The 24,700-nt window shown below is 38.1% G+C and overlaps 1 protein-coding gene across 5 annotated transcripts in view; it reads right to left on the minus strand.

Annotated features, from left to right (window-relative positions):
* Nucleotides 1-24,700, minus strand: part of prkar1b (protein kinase, cAMP-dependent, regulatory, type I, beta) — a 92,850-nt gene that overhangs the window by 2,758 nt on the left and 65,392 nt on the right. For 4 of the 5 annotated variants that reach the window (XM_069905794.1, XM_069905796.1, XM_069905798.1 and 1 more), the window contains 4 exons: nucleotides 19,241-19,301; nucleotides 16,988-17,109; nucleotides 3,743-3,824; nucleotides 323-1,684 (listed from right to left, as the gene is read on the minus strand). In XM_069905794.1, the coding sequence (XP_069761895.1) occupies nucleotides 1,512-1,684; nucleotides 3,743-3,824; nucleotides 16,988-17,109; nucleotides 19,241-19,301 (438 nt within the window). In that variant the 3' untranslated portion in view covers nucleotides 323-1,511. Of the gene's footprint in view, nucleotides 1-322; nucleotides 1,685-3,742; nucleotides 3,825-16,987; nucleotides 17,110-19,240; nucleotides 19,302-24,700 lie in introns of those variants that run through there. The other variant, XM_069905795.1, reaches the window with a different exon arrangement.

Here is a 24,700-nt window from a genome sequence, read left to right on the forward strand (position 1 = left end):
CAAATTTCATGGCTTGTTCATGACAATAAATTCTGATTGATTGTAACAGCTAAATGTATTTTAAGACTAATAGATTTTTTTTTCTTGAAGTTCCTGAAATGGGGGAGGGTGGGGGAAATGACTTGTACACCACTGCATCAGATTTTGTTAAATATAGTATGCTATCCCCCACCCACCCCCTTGAGTTGCCCAATTCTGTGTAATCCCATGACATATTCAGTCCATGTCAGACATGCCAATGCTTTAGTCACATTGATACGCATAACTGTGTCATCAAATCACTTCATTGCAAGAGTTATTTTTAAATAAAGAAATACAGATGTATTAGAGGATGCTTTATTTGACAAGAAAGCAAACGTATTACATAAAATGATGGAAAATATAATCTCATTTGGAGAATAGTACCTTTTTAAACTAAATGATATGCCAGAATGTTTGGGTATGCAGCTCAGCACTGAAAGCAAATATGATGAAATCTGCTTACTAATTGTGTGAAAAAGACAACGTTCTTCATATCAGATCAAAGCTTGATAAAATAAAAATAGCTAATTTAAAAAATATATAAATAAAAGTGTAAAATAAAACTATACAAAATATCATAAACCTTCATTGTGAAGTTTGGTTTGGACATTTTTTTTTTTAAAAACCACAAAGACTTTAATATTCTGAAACCAGCTTCTACATTTTAGATCGTGGTATGCAAGGCCTCAGGAACAACTGCAAGATCATCTAGAGTGCAATGGAAAGCAGAGCTGATTGAGGACCCCCCACTTCAGACATTAATGATTATATTTCAGTGCACACAAATAAAAATGCCTGCCACACCTTGCAAGTCCTCACTGACAGGATTGAGGTTTCTGGTAGAATAAGCTTGAAAGAAGAATACGTGTTTAGGTGATAAACAAGACGACCTTAAGCTTTGTGCACAGAAAAGAAAACTCAAATTTGAAGAACTTGACTCAAAGCGTCCAAATGCATCACAGATTCTTACGTTTTTCTAAATAAATGCAATAATTATAATTATAATTGGGCCACTCATTTACATTCTCACGCTTTACAGTTATGCTGTCAGCTGTACAGTCAAGAATAAAACATTATAACCCATTCATTTCTTTGATTCAGAACTTCAAATCATTTGTAGTATGCAACTTACAAGTAACAGCTTTTGAAACAGCTATAAACAGAGAAATAAGTTGGATTAACTAGCAATGTTCTTGGCCATCTACAAGTTTACTTAAATGTTGCAGTAACCTATTGTAGCAGATAAAGCAACAAACTAGAATCCATTATTAAATATCACTTACAAAATGCAACAAATTTTGAGCTTTCTTTTGCAAAAAGCCCCACTTAAAGGCCAGTTTCTAATGGCCTTCCAAAATTGGTTAAAGTTTGTTTCTAATGTTACTTACGTAAAACATATAATATGCAACTTATTTGCATAAAGCTAGGTGACACAAATCAAGTTCAAGTGCACAAGGTAAACACAAGGGCAGCAATCCCATACAAGCGTTTCAAACAGTTAAAGAAATGAAACTGTTATATCGCTGAATATTTCGCTTGAGAATTTCAGAGCATGGACCCAGAACCCGTTCAAAGCGAGGGCGATCCAACTTGACACATTTCAGTGGGCCACGTGCAACCACAGTTGCTGCCCTTGGCCGATTCAACAGAAGGGCAATTTCTCCTAAATAGTAACAAGGTGGTTAGAATCAACACTCAGTCATTATAAAGTGAGGAAGCTGTTCAGTTTGTTTATAAAAATGATGTTTTTTTTTTTATGAATAAGAACTCTGGCCCAAAGAATAGACAGTAAAAACACAATGCTGGAGAAACTCAGTGGGTCAAATAGTGTTCTTTATGTAGCAAAGATAGAAACATAGCCAACATTTTGGGCTTGAGCCCTTTATCAGGGTAGGAGCAATTTTTGGTATAAAAAAGGTATTTTGCTCGAACCCAAAATGCTGGTTATGTTTCTTTACCTTTCCTAGATAAAGAACACTGACTGACCTGCTGAGTTTCTCCAGCTTTGGAGCTTTTACTTCAATCACTGTGTCTGCAGACTTTCATGCTTTACTACAAAACTATACACAAATACATGATGGGTACAGGAACTTACAATAAAGAAAGCCAAACAAGAGAATTTAGGTTAGACTGTACTCCCGTGTCAAATTATCAGCAAACATACTGTTGAGTTACTGAATTTCTTTTATTACTAACAGCAAACAATGGAGTTCAATTCCTGTAGAGTTTCTCTATTCATCTTTATAAACTGGCTAAACGACCTATAGTTGCAGAGGTAACTATGAAGGGTTATTTTAAAGGTTGTGAGCACCTGTTTAAATTGGATTAGAGCGCCTGTGAACTTTATGGGTTTCTTGACTTAACATCCTCAGCTTTAAATGGTGTCATAATTTGACCCAAATGACTGGGACTCAAACTGGAATTCAAAACAAGCACAGAAATGAAAACTAGCTGGCAAAGTTGAAGGGATTTAAGAAGCATTTTTAATTTACATTGAACCTTGTAAATAAAAAGGCAAGGCTTACTTCCTCTAATCTGTGCCAAGGCAGTTAGCAGTTAGCATTAAAAAGGGAATGCTATAATACCCTCTCCATAAGCTGCTTGGGGAGGGAAAGGGGTGAGTGCCATCAGCCAGGGGTGATGCTCTTGGGGACTATTTGTGTCTCCCAGTGCAGTTCTCTGGTGCTGTAGACATCTCAGATGATCTAAAGGTTCTTCCGAGCAGATAATCTGTTTTTAAAATATTACCACAAAAAGTGATGGCAAGAATTCCAAAATAGATCAGGCCCAATCCTGTTTCACCACTTCATTCAACATCAGCAAAGTGACCCCAAAAAAAACATTAGAACAATGAGGTTTAAGCATTGGGGTCTAAAGGCCATTTTAGATGGTCTCCTGAAACCAGGCATTTTCAAAGCATCCTTTTGTACCTCAAATTGGCCAATTTTACATTCATAAAGTGATGCAAAAGTCCATTTTCTACTGCAAAATCCTGATCATTATCATCTATCAATGCAGAAATAATTGCAAAAGATGCTGAAGCTCATACAAATCTGGGAATCGACTGGACAATGACAACTTTTGATTACAGTTTTCAATGTTTTACAAGCTTGTCAAAAATGGTTTTGTAGTGCTTTTTGTGGAGCAGACACTGCTTTCCTTCACATGAATGTCTAAGAACTTAACACATGGTGATGCAAGAGTTTACAAAATTAAGAGGAAATGAATCTTGCCATCGAGTTGATCAGAAAGGACTGCTGCCGTTTGTATATTTACACATTTTCCAAGTTCAACAATGTCCTTCATTCGAAACTATATGGACTATTCCAGGGGAAACAAACAAAATTAAGTCTGAATTGAATTTCAGTGAAGATATTTAACTTTTTTTTGTTAACTAACCTGGAAGGTTCTAACATTTTTTCAGAAATCTTCTTATTGTTTCTTAGCTATTTACATGACAATTGCAGTTAGTAAAACTTAACTCATTTTCACCCATACCATTAACCATTTTGTAATTGATTATGTATTTCTTTTAAAATTTGACATAAAATTCATAACAAAAATTGAAAGGGAATACCCAGAAGGATGAGAGCACAATTATGCAATATTAGAATTTATTATAGATCAAAACATTTTCAAATTATGAGATGTGGTCAAACTATTTAACATAATTCATGAAAACAATATTCATCTTGGAAGCAAAGATGAAGTAAGCACTCACCAAAATAGTCTGAAGGCCCTAGTCTTCCAACTTCCACATACTCCTCATTATCAGATCTGCGCTGTAGAACTGAAGCTGTGCCCTAGTGAATACAATTAATTAATCAATCGTAAGTGAAGATTCAAGGTACATTTTAAAAGCATCAGGGGACAGTAGGAAGTAACCATCTGGTTATTTTAACATTGGGTCATTACATTCAAAGTGGTATCATCCATTCACCTGATTTACTCCTCCAACTTCAGGGAAGTACCATTTTCAACAGCAAACTATTACTAAAATATTAACATTATCCTGCTTTCATCCACAGTGTAATCCACAATTCTATCACCAATGTGTATATATGTACACATGTACAGATGATAGTGTAGGATGACTGTGATTGGCTGAGAGTGTAACCGCACCTACTGGCAAGTCTTAAAGGATTGCTCCTAGCCAGACCAGGTCATTCAGGACTGGTCGACCTACTTGTGATATGGTCCAGTCTTTTAGTTAATAAAAGCCTTGGTTTGGATCAACACGTCTTTGGTTCTTTCGACGTGCATTACACACAGTAAGGATATTATTTGGGCCTAGACTTCAAGTACTAAAATACTGAAATGAAAGTCAACATTTAACACACGTCATGCAATGTTTTATCATTTTGATTATTAAATGGTAGTGCCAACTTGAGACCCACAGATAAAACATACATTCTTCCTTTTTCTGATGGTGATGGAACTTTTTCTTGATTTTTCACAATATATTTTGTGTGCAATTATTTAATTAATATCATGTCTTTCTCAAGAATGTTCATTCTCTTCCTTGTCTTATTCAACCCAACTTCAGAGCTGACTCCATATCTCACTTACAAAGGGTTCTCATACACTCTTTGTTCTTAGATACAATGACATACGTGTTTTCCATCATCTTCAGATTTAATTTCAGGTTAATGGCATTTGCAGTTGCTTCTTTTTTAACTAAATTATTTCTCTATTCGTCACTAGAATTCAGCACCTATCATCCCATTTGTTAGTCTGAGCTTCAGAGTTGCTTTTCAAATGCATTATGAAAATTATCGATTAACAGTTGTTGATGGGAGATTACAGCTAACTTCTGCATCATTTGAATGCAAGGATAAAACTCTCTCCTTGTTCTCTGGAATAGTGAACTAGATTTAGCATTGAGTCGCATCTATCTGATTAGAATGCCCTTATTTGCCTTCATCTGTGGAACAAAGACACTTATAGTACACAAGAATAACTTAGCAAATTGTTTGACGCAACTGATTACGTAATATATTACTTGCTGTCAAATTAGACAAAGATAAATGATGTCCATACATGAATATTTTTGTACAGAAATTGACAGCAAAACCTGAAAATATTCACCTATCCTACTTCAGGAAGGAAGCCATTTAATGAAATGCTGGCAGGACTACAGAAAATGGTGGCAGAACAACAGAAAAAATTCTTCTGCTTTAAAAAAAGATTAAAATAGAAAGAAGGGTGATCTACGTGAGCACGCCTTCTCCCTGGATTAATGATTTTTACATTTATTCACTAACCCACATATGCAATCTTCAATAGCAGGCAATTACAGAAAAATGAGAAATAGACTCAGAGAACCAGAAGTACAAAAAAAGACCTATCCATCCACAATGACAAGTTGTCGACCTGAGATTGTCCCATTCACCTGCATTTAGTCCACATCTCTCAAAACCATTCCTAGCTGTTACCTGTCCAAATACCTTTTAAATGTTGTAATTGTACCCACCTCTACTGTTCCCTTGGAGAGATGGACCCTGTGCCAAAGAAGTTGCCCATGTCCTGCCTCAACTGCCATGACACACTCACTTAATCATCCTGAAGTGCTTCGAAAGGATCATCATGGGGCACATTGAACACCTTCTGCCCTCCTCACTGGACCCCCTGCGGTTCACTTATAGATCTAACTGCTGCATGGATGATGCTATTACCACCATCTTACAACCATCTTACATCTAGCCCTCACCCACCTGGAAAATACTCATATGCTGTTTATTGACTTCAGTTTGGCATTCAACACAACCATACCTCAGTACCCGAAAAGGAAGTTGAACCTGCTGGGTCTAAACACCTCCCTCTGCAATTGGAATCTTAACTTCCTGGTGGGAAGACCTCAGGCAGTCTGGTTCAGAATCAGCACCTCCAAGACCATCACACACAGGGCTGAGTGCTCAGTCCACTACTGTTCACTCTGCCCAAACCACATCATCAAATACATTGATGACACAACGGTGGTGGACCTTATCAGTAAAAACGAGGAGGCAGCACACAGAGACAAAGTGCAGACACTAACAAACTAGCGCAGAGCAAACAAGCTGTATCTGAACATTTAAAAAACAAGAGATGGTTGGCGTCATCAGGAGGGCCTGGGGTGATCACACTCCCCTGACCATTGACGACTTCACCATTGAGATCATCAGGAGTATCAAGTTTCTGGTGGAGAATCTCACCGGGTCCTTTAACACCAGCTCCATAGCCAAGAAAGCCCAGCAGCGACTACTTCCTGCAAAGGCTGAGCAAAGTCCATTTTCCACCCTCCATTCTACAGAGGATGTATTGAGAGTATCTTGTGCAATTGTATCACTACCTGGTTTGGAAGCTGTACTCCTCGGACCGCAAGACCCTGCGGAGGATAGTGAAGTCAGCAGAAAAGACCATTGGGGAACCTCTTCCTAGCATGGAGAACATCTACTGCACTAAATGCAGGCGGAAAGCAATAAAAATTATGGAAGACTCCATGCATCCCACATGTAAACTGTTCTCATTTTTCCCCCAAGCCATCAGGCTCCTGAACTCCCAGTACAGATGTGGGTAGTGTGCCATGGACTTTCATTCTATACATCTTAATACCTTAATATTTTAATGTGTTAACTGCTTTCCTAACTTACAACTATGTAAATATATTCCGTGGTCCTGGAAGAACACCATCTTGTCCTACCATGCGAGCATGGAATTAACAATAAATAAAGTTGACTTGACTTGGTTCCACATGCCCTCTCAGGACCCTTGGAACTCTTTCCCCTCTCACCTTAAATACTTTTAGAGTCCCCTTGGAAAATGACCATGACCATTCATCTTTTCCACATCCCTCATTATTTATACCTCTATAATATGTCCCCCCCCACCCCTGCCGCCCTCTCCTCCCCCCCCCACCTCGTTTGCTCCCGGGCAAATTGTCCCAGTCCATCTCATCTCTTCTAAAAACTGATGCCCTCTAGTGACATACTTAGATACACCATCGTCATTCCTCCCCTTCCAAATTGTTAATGTAGATCATGAATAGTTGCGGGGCCAGCACTGGCCCATGTGCTGCTCCACTCACCACTGATCGTCAACCAGAGAAACACCCATTTACCCCAACTTTTTGCCTTCTATTAGTTAACCAATCCTCCATCCATGCTAATAAATGACCCCCAACTTCATGTGTCCTTACATTACAGATCAATCTTTTATGTTGCATCTTACCGAACGTCTTTCAGAAATCCAACATCCACATGTTCTATTCTATCCACTGTGTTTATTATAACAAAGAACTCCAGTAAATTTGTCAAATCCATGCTGAACAATTTCTATCCACATGTCTTACTTCTAATTCTTTATTGTTATCTTAGCATCTGTAGTCTGGAATATGGTTCAAGATAACTGGTCTACATTTACCTTAGCATCTGTAGTCTGGAATATGGTTGAAGATAACTGGCCTACATTTACCTTAGCATCTGTAGTCTGGAATATGGTTGAAGATAACTGGCCTACATTTACCTTAGCATCTGTAGTCTGGAATATGGTTGAAGATAACTGGCCTACATTTACCTTAGCATCTGTAGTCTGGAATATGGTTGAAGATAACTGGCCTACATTTACCTTAGCATCTGTAGTCTGGAATATGGTTGAAGATAACTGGCCTACATTTACCTTAGCATCTGTAGTCTGGAATATGGTTGAAGATAACTGGCCTACATTTACCTTAGCATCTGTAGTCTGGAATATGGTTGAAGATAACTGGCCTACATTTACCTGCCTTTTACTGTCTATTTTTTTAAAAAACAGTGGCATGACATTTTCAGTCTTCCTATCCACCGGGACCCACCCAGATTCCAGAGAATTATGGTAAATTATCACAAACACCTCTACTATAACTTCCTCCATTTCTTTCTGGGATGCATTTCATCAGGATTGGGGGAATTATTTACCTTTAAGCCCACAAGGACCAGGTCTTTATTGCTCTTTTTTTGGCCTGTTCAATGTGTCCGTCACTGTGAGGACTGACACACAATAGTCATTGAAAGCCTTGACCATTTCCGTATGGCCCAATATTAATTCTCCCTTTGAATCTTCCAAGAACCCTACATTCACTTTAGCCGCCTTTTTCCAATTTATACAATTATAAAAGCTTTTACTTATCGGATTTATATTTTTTGCTAATTTACTTCCATTATCTATCTTCCCTTTATTGATGCTGATTGAAGGTGATGTTGTAGCTGTTACAAGCCCAGAGGACCCCAAAACCCACCAGGAATAGATATTCACTTAAACTTATCACTATTGACTTTACTAACCTTACTTAACCCCCCTCTAATTCTAAGCGCATGTATATGTAGTGTGTGTGTGTGTAAGTTCAGAAAAGTTCTTTGATTCACAGTCCAATCTCACTTCTCATTCCTCCAAGTTCACTGGTTGCAGGTAATTCTTATACTGTGCACAGAATTTAACATTTATAAAATTCACCAGGCTTTGGTGCTTGAAAGATAAATGGTTACCACTCAGGAAGGTTCTTGTCGGTTTTCAGAGAGAGATTTGTTATACGCTGGATACCCAATGATTGATTCCTTTTTAATCAGCTCTCTCTCTCTCTCTCTCTCACACAGAGAGAAAACCTGTTTGACTCTCTCTCTCTGCTTGCAAAAACCACATGACCCTCCTAGAACAGCAATTTCCTCTCCAGACAATCTGCGGCTCTGACAAGTTCTTTCTTCGGTTGCATTTTTGTAAACAACAATCCATTAGTGAAGCCTCCTGGGCACTCTCCAAAGCTTTTTCAAAGGTTGTTGGCCCCAACATGTTTAGCATAAGCAGAACTCCAGTATTTAAATAAGATCCGTTTTAAAGTGTTTGCATGTGACCTACTCTTAAAAAAAACCTGCCCCAATTTATCTCCCAAAAACATATCTATATACAATACAAACACAACATAATCTGTCACATAGCCAACATACTGGATCCCACAGCAATTGTGGAAAGAGAAATAGTTAAGCTTTCAAGACAAGGTAGCTTTGATGAATTGTCTTCGATCTAAAGCATTAGCTCAATTTCTCTTTTCAAGGTGTTGCCTGACCTGTTGCATCTTTTCAGCATCTGCAACTTTTTGATTAATTGGAATCGTCTAGAGGAACTCCAAAAATTACCTTTGGAATTTATTTTATTGCAAACAACAGAGAACCTGAGTGAACAGAACAGACAGCACATGAATGCAAATACTTCTTGCTTTTGAGGCTGCGCAGGTTCCACCCGCTTCAACGTCCTTTAAAAGGGTCTCTTTCTTTGGCTTGGCTTCGCGGACGAAGATTTATGGAGGGGGTAAAAAGTCCACGTCAGCTGCAGGCTCGTTTGTGGCTGACAAGTCCGATGCGGGACAGGCAGACACGATTGCAGCGGTTGCAGGGGAAAATTGGTGGGTTGGGGTTGGGTGTTGGGTTTTTCCTCCTTTGCCTTTTGTCAGTGAGGTAGGCTCTGCGGTCTTCTTCAAAGGAGGTTGCTGCCCGCCAAACTGTGAGGCGCCAAGATGCACGGTTTGAGGCGATATCAGCCCACTGGCGGTGGTCAATGTGGCAGGCACCAAGAGATTTCTTTAGGCAGTCCTTGTACCTTTTCTTTGGTGCACCTCTGTCACGGTGGCCAGTGGAGAGCTCGCCATATAACACGAAAAGGGTCGTGTTATATAACATAAAAGGGTCTACAGAGCTCAAGAAAACATCTGGAAAATTTCTATGTAGATTTTGCCATCAAATTAAATGGTTTGGAGCTGCTGGCAGTACTGGGAATGGGTTCCCCTGTTTCTATTGCTCAGCTTGCCCAAGGATTAACGCACCCAATCCTCGGCAAGGACTTGCTCCCACCTTAAACCATTAAGACAGGCAGGCCTGAAGATGATTCTAACACTGGTGGCAAATGTAACATACTCTCAACTCATTTTTCAATTACATTAAAGATAAAAGGTTTCCATGGCACCAAGATGGGTCAGTCTTTCAGAATCTGGAAACTGCACACTCCAAAAAAAAACTGAGATCTGTAAGCTCACTGCACAATTTTTTCAACAGTGGCCTGCCACAAAAAGCAGTAAAACAGCTTGGACTTTTCACTGAATTAAGTGGCCCTTCCAACATCTTATAAAAGCTAATTCTTCAGGTTTCTATCCATTAACATGAAGATAAAGAGCTTTCTCACCGTCTCTATTTCGTGTTAAGACAACAGATTATTAAAAAGAAACAATAGCAGCCATTCAGGGAAAGAAAACAAAACTCTAAGATGCATAAACAAATGGATCTCAGTCCAGAAAAGAAAGTGTCTGAGTGTACGAGAAGACCCAACTACCTAACACTGCATCACATGGTCAGAGTAAAAATAGGGAATATTACACAATCAATACTTATTTAGGCTCCCAGAAGATACTTCCCAATCTAATTACTATATTGTCCTCCATTCGCTTGGTGAAATTGTGACCATAATTAGTGTTTGGATGACTGTGTAAATATTTTCCCCAAGTTGTGCTGCACCTCCACACCCATTCCTCTGCTGAACAGATAGTCCCTTGCAATAAGCTCTTAAACAAAAACAAGAACACTACCTTGCCTTGGCCAGATACTTCTTCACATTTATTTTTTGACAACTAGTGTCCAAACCATTGGACTGTTTTTAAGAGATCATTGGGTCAGAATAATGAATACTATCAAAAAAATATATTAATTGCTTTGGATTAGAATGAATCAAATGAAGTTCAATCAGAAGTCACAAAGTGAAATCCCAATCGTGCTTGTGCATTTCACGATGCTTCTTCTCACATATAACTATGCAAATCAAAAATGTTGCATTTAATCATTTATTGCACTTAATAATTTATTAAAATCTTAACGGCAGGCAAATTTAATTGCCCAGATTTCAGAGCAGTTATCAATACAACATTCTGCAATCTGTGACATTTTAGACTCTCAGATATATTTTTTTTAATGGTTTGCTATGTAGGAAAATGGTGTTTGAGAATTTGAGGGTTGAAGTAGAGCAACATTAGACACAGACTGGCAAGATATGTTACAGAACACCACTATTATAAAGCCTTCATGAAAACTAACAAAGCAGCTGGCCTGCAGTGGTCCAGCATAAAGAAATAAGCTACCTCTCTGGAATCTCAAAAGAATGTGAAGAGCCTTTTCTGAGAAGCAAGTGGAAAACCATCATAAATGGTGGAAGGGTTACCAGAGGGAAGTAACTTTGAATATGTGATTACAGATACAATGACAATCAAAAGATTTATAACAAATATGTATATCAAACTGCAAGAAAAGGAGAATGAGGAAACAAATGGTAAAACTAAACAAAAATGGGAACAAGATTTAAATATAAAGATAAGAAGGAAACATGGGAGAAGTTATGCTCTGGAACGATGAGAAATACAATAAATACGAGGTTACGTATGAGACAATATAACTGGATAAATGGTGGAAGGAGCATATTAATTCTACCCATCCTCTTTCCCCATCAAACACTTCCTGCTCCATTTGCGGCAGAAATTGCAGATTTTTTTTGTTATCGTCGCCCATCTCAGTAAACAAAAGAATTCTGGTGGAAACAAGTTATTCTCAACTCCAAGGGACTCCCCAAGAACTCAACAGCAAAATTAACATGTAGTGAGACAAAGATTTCAGTAAATTCTGAACCAAATACAACTGCCGATTATCTGAAAGGTAAAATGAGAAAGTTTCTTGGACAAATCCCTATGCAGAATTAGGTTAAGCCAATTGGGAGCTCGGATAGAAAAATGCATTAAACTTGGTTTCAGCAAGGATAGAGAAGAGAAAATTTAACTGACAATTTGCAAATGACATTTCTATTCATACAAATTAAATGTCACAATGGCAAAGATAAAAGAATAGGATTACAGATCGTTAATTTTAATTTTTTAACTAGCTTGTGCTCATTATCAATACAAGAGTAAAATGTTTTTAATAAATGAAAGGTTTGTTAGTGCTGGTGTGAAATATATGCACATGTTGATAAGTACAAAATAAAGGAGTTTCCAGCAACATCACAGGATAGCATTTTTCTAAGCTTGTATTCAAGAGCTACTTGTACAAAGAACATCACAAAAAGGGTTTTTGCGGATAAGATAGGAAATAACCGAGGTGCGCAGGTCAGCGGAATAGAACCAATAAAGTGGTATCATCTTGCTGAATACATCCTTTCTTTAGGCTGCGTTACCAATCAAATTAATAATCAGTCCAGGTGCATTCCTGAAGGAATTCTCCTCGATAGGACTGTATGCTTAAGGTAATGGCATCTTTAATCAATCTATCAAATTTTGTTTGCTGTTCATTCCAGATTGGTACGGATGGAATGTGGCCAAGGGGGCCTCAACTTGAAGCGTGTACTTTGTTACATTCTGACACTGTTAAGCAGAGTGGTGCTCTCAGTGGTTGCACAGTAGTAAATGAATAATGCACCTTATTACACATTTAACGGCACTCTCAATGGTTCAATTGGCGTAGTTTTTAAATCTGATGACAACTAGGTGTACGTACCAGGAGACAACATTACATGCAGACTGTAGGTGGAGTGTAAAGCCAACAGTCAAAAATCAATTGACTGAGCAAACAATTTAAAGAGTAAATTACTCCAAGAAAAATTAAGTACAGAATCAAATTATCGATACAAAGTCAGTTACAGTCACTAATCTTGAGAGGGTGGGGTACTTCCCATTATCTCCACGATGAGAGCCTTATCACCAGTTCGCCTTGATCAAAACCTCTTGGATGTCAGGTAAGGTGCCAAGCCTGTTAACCCATGGACTATACTCAATGTAATAATCAATGTTCAGGTGATGAAGAAAAATGGTGTCGAGTGTTAATTTCAATAATATAATGTATATAACAAATATAATGGATTCCATTAGAGCAAATAGAGGATTTTAAAACATTGAAACTTAAATTGTCTGGAATCTAGACAATAAAAATATCAAAACCGCCAGCTCATGATAATAACCTATCTGGACATTAATGGATTATCTCCTGCATCCCTGTGTCTTCCAATATAGTCAGGCCCAGACATAACTCTAGATGCAGAATATTTAACTAACTGCTTTTGAAACACCTAATAAGCCATCCAACTACATTAAAAAAACCACAATAAGAATAAGTTTAGATAGATTATTCGACAGTAACTCTGGGCTCCCAGCCCACTACATCTTGAAAGTCCTCTAAATGACTATCTAAGGACTGGTATCTAAATTGGGAGATCAATCAATGACCATCAGTGAATCACATCTTACAGAGATTGTCTCAAACTCCTCCTTCTCAGTCCCTCAGTACATCATGTGACCACAGCTGAACAGAGCCCACACAGGTAATACCACAGTTGAATACAAGCAGGAAGGAATATTTATTAGAATTCTGGACATTAGCTCCAGACACCATAAAGTCTCAAAGAATCAGTTTAAATATGAGCAAAGAAACGATAATTACTACTGTTGGTCTTGCTGAATCACTAGTCACTCGTGCACAACCCTCATGTTGCAAACAGATGGGGGGAAAATTAAAAAGAATCCAAGTGGCATTCCAAACAAAAAAAAAATCACAATGTTCAAATGGTTGGATTCCTCAAATGGCATACCTCCAATTGAAAATGCACAAACACCACTCTATTGGTCAGTGCACAACAACCTTTCTATGAAGCACAAGTTAAGTTTTCTCCCTGGCTACTTTGTTGAACATTCTCAGATTCAATTTTAACTATACAGTCACCAGAACCAGTGGCCTTATAAAAATGGCGAAAGTGGCAATTCAACATCACATTTACACAATAGCGAACATATTTTAAGAAGCTTTCTATTGTTTATTTTTCCCCAAGACTGATTACACAAGACTGAAAAAGAATTTAAGATTAATATTTAAGCAGTCACATCAATAAATCAAACTAATCTGAGAAGATTTGGCACACAGTCAAATATTCTTTTGAACTTCTGCAGATATACACTTGTTTGCCTCATTGGAAACACGAATGCCCAGGAATGAAGAAGACTGCAGAAAGTGGCAAACGTAGCCAAGTTCATCACGGGTCCAACCTATATGACGTTGACAGCCCTCTTAAGGCAATATCTCCCATCAAAAGGACCCTCATCACCCGGGTCACAATCTCCTCTCGCTACTCCCTTTAGGCAGAAGTTCAAGAATAATTATCCAACAGCTATCACAGGCTCTTGAACCTCCCCTACCACCTTAACGTTACACATCTCCAAAACCATTAAAAGATCTGTCTGCACACTTGAAACTTCACTTTAGTTTCTTGCACCAACTGCAACTGTGAATATTTATCCATATTTTATATTTATCATCTCTTTTTACAACTTGACATTTATGGAAACTTAAATTTTAATATTGTAATTGATGTGAGGCTGCGGCAAGTAAGAATTTTGGTGTATCTGTACATTGTACTTGTGTGTTTGACAGTAAGACTCACATTAACAGATGACTCTCCCAAACCTCTAAAATCTGTCAAAATATCAAACAGCATAGGCATAAAAATGTGCATATGTTGAGTGTTGGATACGCTATATGATGGTATAATCCACAATTCAGCTGTACAAAGCAATAACATCTGTCATTCTAATGTATTTGCCATAACATCTTGGTAAATAGAAAGATCTGCAAATGGTGAAGACAGTTTTCACTCAGATTTCAAAAATTTCATACGTGATAATTCCAGAGCTTTGGATAGAATAGATGCATTCCACATCTGCTTGGGTTAGGAAGGTTTAAATTTGTGTTGATACAGTGTGAATGAATGCAACAGTGGGAAACAAGCATTTCAAAACCTCCAAGATTTTAATAGCTCACTCCATTAGCTTCAGTAGTTTAACTCTTGGCAGCCGCATTTTATTGCTCCAATGATGTAACTGTTACTTAAACAGTAACTAAGGAAAGAGAAACTTAGAAGTAAAAGAATCTCCATTCATCAGCCTGCATGATATTCCTAAATTATGAAAATGAATGTCTACATATTTTGCCTTACAGAATGTACGAACAGACGTCAAGCTACAGCATTCAAAAAACTAACAAAGATCCCTTTTATCAATAAAAGGGCAAGAAAAGATCAAGTGAGAAAGGCAGACGAAAAGTTTCCCATGGAAGCAAAGGGTTTTTAATATGATAAAAATGCAGGGAAATATGTTTTTAACCAGTATTAATAATTCTCACTTTATTTTGGAGTTTAAAAAAAATTAAATTTAACAAATTTAAAACTTCAGCACTGTTACAGAAACAAGTAAAATAAATTTAAAATCATATCTTGGGTTAAGACAACTCATAATACCAAGACAGGATTAACCACATTGTTCAGCAGCTAGAACTGACTCCAAGGCAATACATTTAGTTCTAAATTAGAAGTTTTTTGGTAGACTTGTTTAAGAGATTTGGCACAATTTAGTTGACACTGAGTACTGTACCACGGAAGCAATGCAGAATTGGAGATTTAATCTTTGTGCTGAGATATTAAACTTGCGTCTCATTTGTCCCATTAGGTGAATTTTCAATGAGGTGCAAGAGATTATTTTGTAAACGTACCGTATTTTCATTCCTATAATGTGCACATGCTTATAAATCACAGAAAATCATAAATTGTGTCAAGAATATTTTTGTATAACGCGCACACACATATAACTGAATGCTATAAGACATGGGAGCAGAAATAGGCTATTCAGCCCATCGAGTCTGCCCTACCATTCGACCATTCTCCTACTGCCCAGCCTTCTCCTCATAACCTTCGATACCTGGCTAATCAAAAACCCATGAATCTCGGTCTTAAATACCACTTTCTGGTTAAAGAAACTCTTATACATCTCTGTTCTAAGCAGACACCCTTCAATCCTGAAGTTGTGCTCTCTTGTCCTAGATTCTCCCACCATGGGAATAAACCTTTCTACATCTACTCTGTCTATGCTGTAGTATAAGAGAAGTTATTTGGAACATCAAACCCAGTGTTTTCTTTGCAAGCAAAAATCAGATTGTTAGATCATACGCTGATCAAAACTGACAGCCCTATACCGCAGGTACTAGAAATCTAACACAAAAGAGTGATGCTAGAAATATTCAGCAAGTAAGACAGTACTTTTGCAGATGGAAACTGAGCCAATGCCTCAGGCCTAACTTGCTAGGTATTCCAAGCATTTTCCATTTTCATTCCTGCTCTTCCATCAGCAAGTCGTTAAATAGTGATTAAAAATGATTACAATGCAGAAATTAGACAATGGGCCTCATCAAAACCTGACTTTATTTTTCCACATTCAGAACTTGATTGAATTGAATTTCTCAAGTTCTTTTCCCTATGGAAGCTAGATCATTTTTAAAAAGGCAGGTAAGTGTTCAAAAGATTATAGAAGGAGAGCTATGGGAAATTGGCACAGAAGAGGAGCTGTGACCTGGACATATCAGCCATGATTACACTGAATGGTGGGGCAGGTGATCTACTCCTGTTCCCATTTTCTTAAGTTGCAATGTTCATAATTCCATTTTTCCTCTCATTTTCATAAAACGTCTATCTAATTTTCTCTCCTGAGTCATGGCCAATCCTCAATAGGAGACATTATTGCAGCTTCAGCAACATTGCATTTGCAAATCATGGTCCCTACGGAACTAATTTTTGTAGCTTTCTTTTATTTCATTGATCATCTTAAATCTGTACCATCTTTCACTGTCCAGTTAAAATAATTATTTGCTTTATTACCCTTCACAATCTGCAAAATTTCTGTCAGATTATCCTTTGCCTTTAAATTATAATGAACTAACCAACCTAAATAGCTCTTATATATACCAAAAAAGTTTGATGAAAAATAGCTTGTTGTATTTACCTCATAACAGTTTTCTCTGACAGATTCAAAGTTAACAACTCTATTTGAGGAATAAAAAGCTTTCAACTTAGGTCACCAGAGAAGCATCAAGTGCAGCCCTCCCTGACACATTACCTCTGTGATAATGAAGAAATCATCGCCTGGTTCACCCTGAACCACAATTTTCTCCCCATCTTCAAACTGGACAGGCTCCAATGCATCAGCTACTGTCAAACGCTCCCATTTGTCCAATGATTCTATAAAATGCAGAATAAAACACCAGTTAACATTTGGATTAATAATTAATGCATCTTAAATAACTGGCCTGAATTTTGTGATAATAATGACAGCAAAACTACCAAAAATATTGCCAGAAATCTCCAGCATGTCACACAGCATCTGTGAAGAGAGAGACAGTTAATATTTCACTCTTCTGATGGAAAATCTTCAACCTAAAGCATGATTATGACTAATCTACATCAACACCAGTTATTGTCCTATCCATATTACCAGAGATCTTCCAAAGCCTACTGATCTCCCTTTTAAATGCAATCAGAAAGTGAGACCTCACAACATCTCAGGGTAGAATTATCAGTCGATGCCACAGTTTTCTCACTGTAATCAACCTGCCAAATCAGTTTCTCTGAATCCATATGAAACATCCATACAGCATTTTCATTACTGACAGTTGAACATGATTTTGTAATCAACAAACTTGAAAATTCACAAATACTGCCCAGGTTGCTACAGATTCCTTTATCGACCCATCTGTCCTCTGCCTCCTCCATTGCCAGAGTGACGCCAAATGCAAATCAGAAAAACAACTCCTTATGTTCCATCTGCGTAGTCTACAATCTAAAGGCATGAATGTTGAATACTTCAGTTTCAAGTTACCTGCCCCACCCCAGCCCTTTTCCCTGGTCTCTTTCTCTCTCCTTCTCATCCACCTGCATCCTCCACACAGCCCTTTTTCCAAATCATACTGTTCCTTTCCAATTTCCAATCAATATACCATCCACACATCCTTCCCACTGTATCCATCCCTCCACTGTTTGCAGCAGGCCATCATCCTTCCCTTATATGGTTCCACCAATCTCCTTCTTTCAACAGCTGTCTTTATATTCACCCTCCCCTCCACCCTCCTAGCTCCACTTATGCCCATTTTTTTTGTCCATTTCAATCTATTTCCTGTCCTGATGTCTGTCCATGGACTCCTGCAGTGCAGACAGAGACCACCTGCAAATTGGAGGAACAACATCTCATCTTTCATCAGGGCACTGTCCAACCAGATGGCATTAATGTTGACTTCTTCAGTTTCCATTAAACCCACCTTCCCTATCTTCGTCCACACCTCCTTTCCTCTTGATCTCTCTCTCTCTTCCCTTTTCCCTATGTAGCTAAAATCAATTCTCATCTTTCCTCCTATCATATTCAACTAACACCTTTTCTCTGTTGATCTGGACTCCTCCCCCTTCCATTCTTTCTCTCCCCCCCCCCCCCCCCCCACCCTCCAGTCTTTATTCAGGTATCTGTCTACTTTTTGGTTAAAGAAGGAATCAGGCCCAAAACGTTGGTCATTTATCCTTCCCTCCTATAGACACTGCTTGTTTGGCCAAGTTCCTTCAGCATTTGTGTGTGTTTTGACCCTTCTCCTCCCCACCTGGCTCCGTCATCACCTACACCCCTCCTTGCTCCGCCTTTCACTTACTAACTCTCCCCTTCTCTTTAGTGTTGCCTGTTCACCTTCGCCTTCTCAATCCTGAAGCACTATTTTGATCCAAATCGTTGATTGCCCATTTCCCTGCCTGGATCCTACCTGACCCAATGAATTCCTCCAGTAGTTTGTTTTTACAACACGCAATTTTTTAAACTTCAAAAAAAAAGGAAGACAACAGATGCTGCTGTAATTATTCTGTGTAACTATCCACTTCTTCAGGATTCTTACATGTGTAGTTTAACGCAGATCCCAAATTTACCATCAGTAATTCAGCATGGCTTCACATATAGTCATTGACATTCTTCTCCACTGAAATCAAGGATTTCAGATATGTCAAGGGCTAATTTTTTTTAATATAAACACTACCCTATTTTCCAGCTACCTTCATGTGAAATCAGTACAAGAATATCAAAAGGTTCGAGTCAGATTAGATACCTTGAGAGACAGTGTTCATGCACAAAATACCACTCATGGCACTCAAGGTAAAAGTCTCAAAATATCTATCAACCACTTCACATTCTTTCTGTGTTGTGCTGCAGGGCTACTTCAGGTCAGCCACAGGATAGTGTTTTTTGGACCTTGAGCCATATATTTAGGTATGAGGCCTACCCTTCAGGCAGGCAAGCTACATGTGTGGCAGTGACTAACATTAAACACAGTAGCCAACTGACCCAAAATGGAGACCTTGCTCAGGAATTCTTCATACATCTTGCGCTTCCTCAGTGTGCTACCCTGTTTAAAATAGAAGTTAAAAAGTTACTGGGACTATTTATTTCAGTAATTGTAATTCATTGTTTTCTTTTGAGCACTTGAAGTTTACCAGTCTACTTTCTAATACATAAACTTTGTACAGAACTTTGGAAAACATGCCAACATCCTTTTTCAAAGATGACAAACAAAAATAACAAACATGTATGCATCATAAAGCAATTTATGGGATATTTTTCAGTTTAAACAATTTTCATTCAAAGTATCCAGTCCAGAAATTAAAAACAATTGTAGCAAGATGTTTGAAATACATTGTCATATATATGAATAAAGCAGGCAAAGAATCTACAAAGTGCACAGTACATACTGTCAACAAATTTGTGTGGAGCATCTTTGAAGGCATTTGCTTATGTTCTGCATGGAAAGATGATCAACATTAAAGAATGGAAACTCTTCTCTGACACCCCCCCCCCCTCCGACTCCTTGGTCATACACAATAAAATTGAACTTAACTTATTCAGTCACTCTAAATAGCCCTAATTACAGGGATCTTATATCAATTATCGGCATGACTACCAGTTTTCTAATTTCAAAGGGGGAAAAAAAAGAATCATTAATTGCAAAACACCTGGTATTCCATGAGATAAAAACAAAATTTGACTCGATACTCACCAAAAGCCTTCCTAACCTTTAATTGTGTATTTGAACAATTACATTCACAAGGTCAGCAAATTATACAAAGAGATTTAATGATTGCACAAGCTTCACATTCTAAGCCACATTTATATTCTTATTTAAAAAATGGCATGTTATCAATTGCTATTTTTAAGTCTAAAAAGTAATAATGCACAATCACAAATACTGACATTTTAAACGTTATGAGACTTGACAACTTATACTCATCTTTTGAACCTGAATACCCTCAAGTTATTCGACACAGCTTTGTACATATACATGGTTATTATTGGTGTTTCAGAATACTTTTCTGCCTGAGGTACAGATAAAAGGACAGACAGCACAAATAACACTATGGGAGATCATTCTGATCCAGAATTGTTATTTGAAATGGTAGGCAAAAAAAAGTCAATAATCTTCTTTAAAATTAAGTTTTATTTAAAGTGTGAGGTGTTGCATTTTGGAAGGAAGGACCCGGTGAATGGTAGGGCACTGAGTGCAGTAGAACACAGGAACCTGGGAACACAGATACATAATTTCCTGAAAGTGGCATCACAGGTGGATAGGGTTTTAAAGAACTTTTTGGCATATTGGCCTTCATAAATCAAAATATTGAGTATAGGTATTGGGATGTTATGGTAAAGTTGTCTCAGACATTGGTGAGGCCAAGTTTCAAGTACTGTTTTCAGTTTTAGTCACCTAACTACAGGAAAGATATCAATAAGATAGAAAGAGTGCAGAGAAGATTTACTAGGATGTTGTCAGGACTTCAAAAACTGAGTTACAGGGAAAGGTTAAAAAGGTTATTCCCTGGAGCACAGATAAATGAGAGAGATTTGATAGAGGTATTTAAAATTATGAGGGGGACAGACAGAGTAAATGTAGGTTGGCTTTTTCCACTGAGGGTAGGTGAGATACAAACCAGAGGACATGGTTTAAGAGTGAAAGGGGAAAAGTCTAGGGTGAGCACGAGGGGGATCTTCTTCAGACAGAGAGTGGTGAGAGCGTGGAATGAGCTGCCAGCTGAAGTGGTGAATGCATGGGCTCAATTTTAACATTTAAGTTTAATTTTGACAGGTACAAGGATGAGAGAGGTATGGAGGGCAACATACTAGGAGCAGGTCAGAGAGACTAGGCAAAAAAAGGTTCAGCAAAGATCAGGCCCGAAAGGCTGTAGTGTTCTATGGTTCTAAGTATGATATTATTGAAAATGTATTCAAAAGAAAAACTACTGAACAAAAGGTTGTCCAGGTTATATTTGATATCTGCTTTCATGGAAAAGCAGACTTCAAATTAATTATATTTTTTGTTACGTTTAGAGTTTAAGAAAATTTGAACACTATCACTTCTTACAACCATTATATTTGCAACTTCATGAACACAATTTACATTAGAGCAGCAAGAATAAACCCTGTAATTATTGCATGCTTTCTTTCAGGTCTAGTTAATATGTGTTCCAATGCAAGTAAGCAATCCCCTTCCGAAGACCCATGCTTTAAAAATCTAATTTTCTTCTAAGGAAGAGTAACGGACTGTGCAAATCAAATCAAAATGTGCAATGACATTCATTGCCACCAGCATTTTCAATGCCACAACTGTCTCCATGCTCTATGACATCCCTATTGTGACAACAACCTTTACCCCTTTGCCTGATTCCATCTCCAATTCAGCCATCGTCTCGGATTGAACCAGACAGTTCACATTTTTTGGGGGAAAAAATAAAACTGCAAACCTGGAATCTGAAACAAGAGCTGATGAATTCAGCCTGTCAAGCAGCACCAGTTGAAAGTGAAACCAGTTAATGTTTCAGGTTGAATACTATCAGAATGAGAGAAAGCAATTTAGACTGAATAATGAGATATAGAAAAGAAATGGATGATAAAATGGAAATGTCATTAAAAATTCATTAATTCATTCAAAGGAGATAACTGTTCAATGGCTGTCCATTTCTCCCTGTTACCAACATTCCCTTTGTTCCACATCTCCTGTTAAAACTAGCTTTCTTAGTTCTTGGTCGTCTTCTCTTTCTATAGGTGCTACTGGACAGGCTGAGTTCTTCCACCAGTTCCATTTTTCCTCACAATCTTGGTGTTCACCAGAACCCAGAAGATGCTTAAGTCTACATGTCATCTCTAATAAAAGGATCGCTTACATTTACCTCCCTAACATCAGATGCCTCAATAATTTCCTCGTTCAGTTACTCCAGTGCAGTCTCTGCTAGGTTTCTATCTTTCATGCATGTCAATTTGTCCAAGCCTTGGCTACATTTTTTTTTGGACCAGACTTATTCAAATCCAATAAACAAAATATTACATTCTCTTTCCACATAATATGATTTACAGAGTTCTTATTTCTTCTTTCATACACCCTCCTTTCCCTAACCCTTAAATTATACAAATACCAAAATATAAAAATTCAAAAACCACCTAAATATCAACAAAGACAGTGGTCCTCCTCGAGGTGATAAATAAAAACAGGTAGGGGCAAAAACACACGTCGTCTGCACCACATTCCCCATTCCATACTCTTAATCCTCTACCTGCTGGGATGATGTTTCTTTTCTCTTATTCGGGGAGGGAGGGGGTGTGTGAATTATATCGGTGCCTCAGATACGGCTACCACACTTTAACAATGTGTCGTATCTCTTCCATAAATTGTAGGTGATTTTCTCCAGGGGACTGAAACACTATTTCCATATTCATTTATTGCGACATTTAGCTGGGAGTCAGACTTCCAGGTAACTGCTAAACACTTCCTAGCGACCGACTAGGTGTCCTTCACAAACTGAATTTGGTGTTTAGGCAGTCTAAACTGCACTTCTCCAATGTCCCTTAGAAAGTACAATTCCAAAATCCACCCTTGTAATTTTTTTATCCCCCAGAGTATCCCCCATGTCTTCCCAAAAGGATTTCACCCTTGTACACAGCCAGGTGGAGTGGACAAAGGTTCCGACCTCCACACTGCACCTAAAGCACATTTCCAAAATTTCTGGCTTTGATTTGTGTAATTTTATCAGTGTGAGGTTTAACTGATGCACCAACACATATCTGGCATTAACAATTCCCATCAGGCTATTCAAATACAAATCTTTCCACCATTGTTCATCAATTGTTATGCCCAAGTCCGATTCCCATCTCTCTCGACCAATTTAAGCCCAGCTTCGGGCCTTCACTTTGGATAAGGGAATCCATGCGAGAGATAAATTTACATACAATCCCCTTTCTATGTCACTACAGTCAGGCAGAGTCATTGTTGGTCCCAGTCTTAATTGCAGAAAAAAGAATGTTCCATTTGATAACTTATATTTAGTCCTCAACTGTTTGAATGACATAAGCTGCCTTGATAGTAAACAATCCTCTATACACCTAATCCCCTTCTGGTATCAGGTGTCCAGGATCTTATTGCCCAGAGTCATGAAATTGTTCTGGGACAAGGGTGTTTTAGGAGATAATCCCACCGTCAATCCAATACATCTTTTATTTGCCTCGTCTGGCAAACACATTTTATTACGGGGCTATCTGATTTTTTTTAAAGCTAATTTGGCATCCCATTCGTATATAAATTTTCCTGCTATCTTTTCCCCTACCACATGTAACCCAATTTGTGCCCAAGAAGGAGGACTTCCTCCCTCAAAAAAATGAGCTAACAAGACTCTAGACATCTTACCAATCCACCAAACATTTCTGACATCTGCACTGAGCATTTTAAAGAAGTAGCATTTAAATGGGCAGCATTCGAAAAAGATATTGCAGTCTTGGCATCACCTTCATTTTTGCAGTTAACTCTACCCACCAATGTTAGGGCAGTTTTTCATCTAGTCAGCCTCTCCTCGATCTTCTGGAGCAAGGGGAGATAATTTAATTTATATATATTATGTAGGTCTTTATCCATAGGTACGCATCAAGGCCATTCTTGATCATCTTACCTACTCATGGCTTTCATTCATTGTTTTTGTGATGTGGTCATCAGTGGCAAGGACACAATGCATCTATCAATCTCAAATTGCCCAGAAATTGGTGGCGCAAGACGAACAGCTGGTAATCCTTCTGAAAGTTCCAAGATATAGATCCAGCAACAACACTGGATCAACAATATACTTCCACATCAAAACCTTGGAGGGGATCCAGGAAATGGTGCTCGGAATTCTGGTCCTTCTTGGTTATAAGGATCACAGGACTAGACCATCTCTGTAAATTTGGAAAGGAACTGTAGCACATTTTGTAGATACCACAAACGTGGTAGAGGAAATGAATGAATCGGGTGTTTTATGGAGCATCATTCAGGTTGTTCTGGATGATGTCAATCTTAATTGCTTTTGGAGTTACACTGAGGCAGGCAAGTGTAGAAGATTCTATCACTCCAATGAAATGCCTTGCAGTTAATACACTTCTTTGGGATATTAGTATTTATGGCTGCTCGAGTTGACTTTCAAGTTATTGGTAATGTCCAGGATGCTGATACTGGGATCTGCTGATTGTAAAACCATTCCACATCAAGTGGTTGGTTAATTAGACTTTCTCTTGTTCAAGAAGTCACTCCTAGGCTTAATGAAATGGAACACATTCCTTCTGCTGCTAAATTTTCAGTGCATTGTGGATTCCATTTTAAACTGCCAGATCAGTTTTGAGTTCCCCATCCCCCGAAGCTCCAAATTTGATACCCTTGTCTTTAATTCCACGCATAGCTTTATCCAACACTTCTATGTGAATTCCTACAACCTTAAATCCCTTCTTCCTCCATCAGACCCC

This window comes from Narcine bancroftii, chromosome 12 (genome assembly GCF_036971445.1).
Source record: "Narcine bancroftii isolate sNarBan1 chromosome 12, sNarBan1.hap1, whole genome shotgun sequence".
Classification (NCBI taxonomy): Eukaryota; Metazoa; Chordata; class Chondrichthyes; order Torpediniformes; family Narcinidae; genus Narcine; species Narcine bancroftii.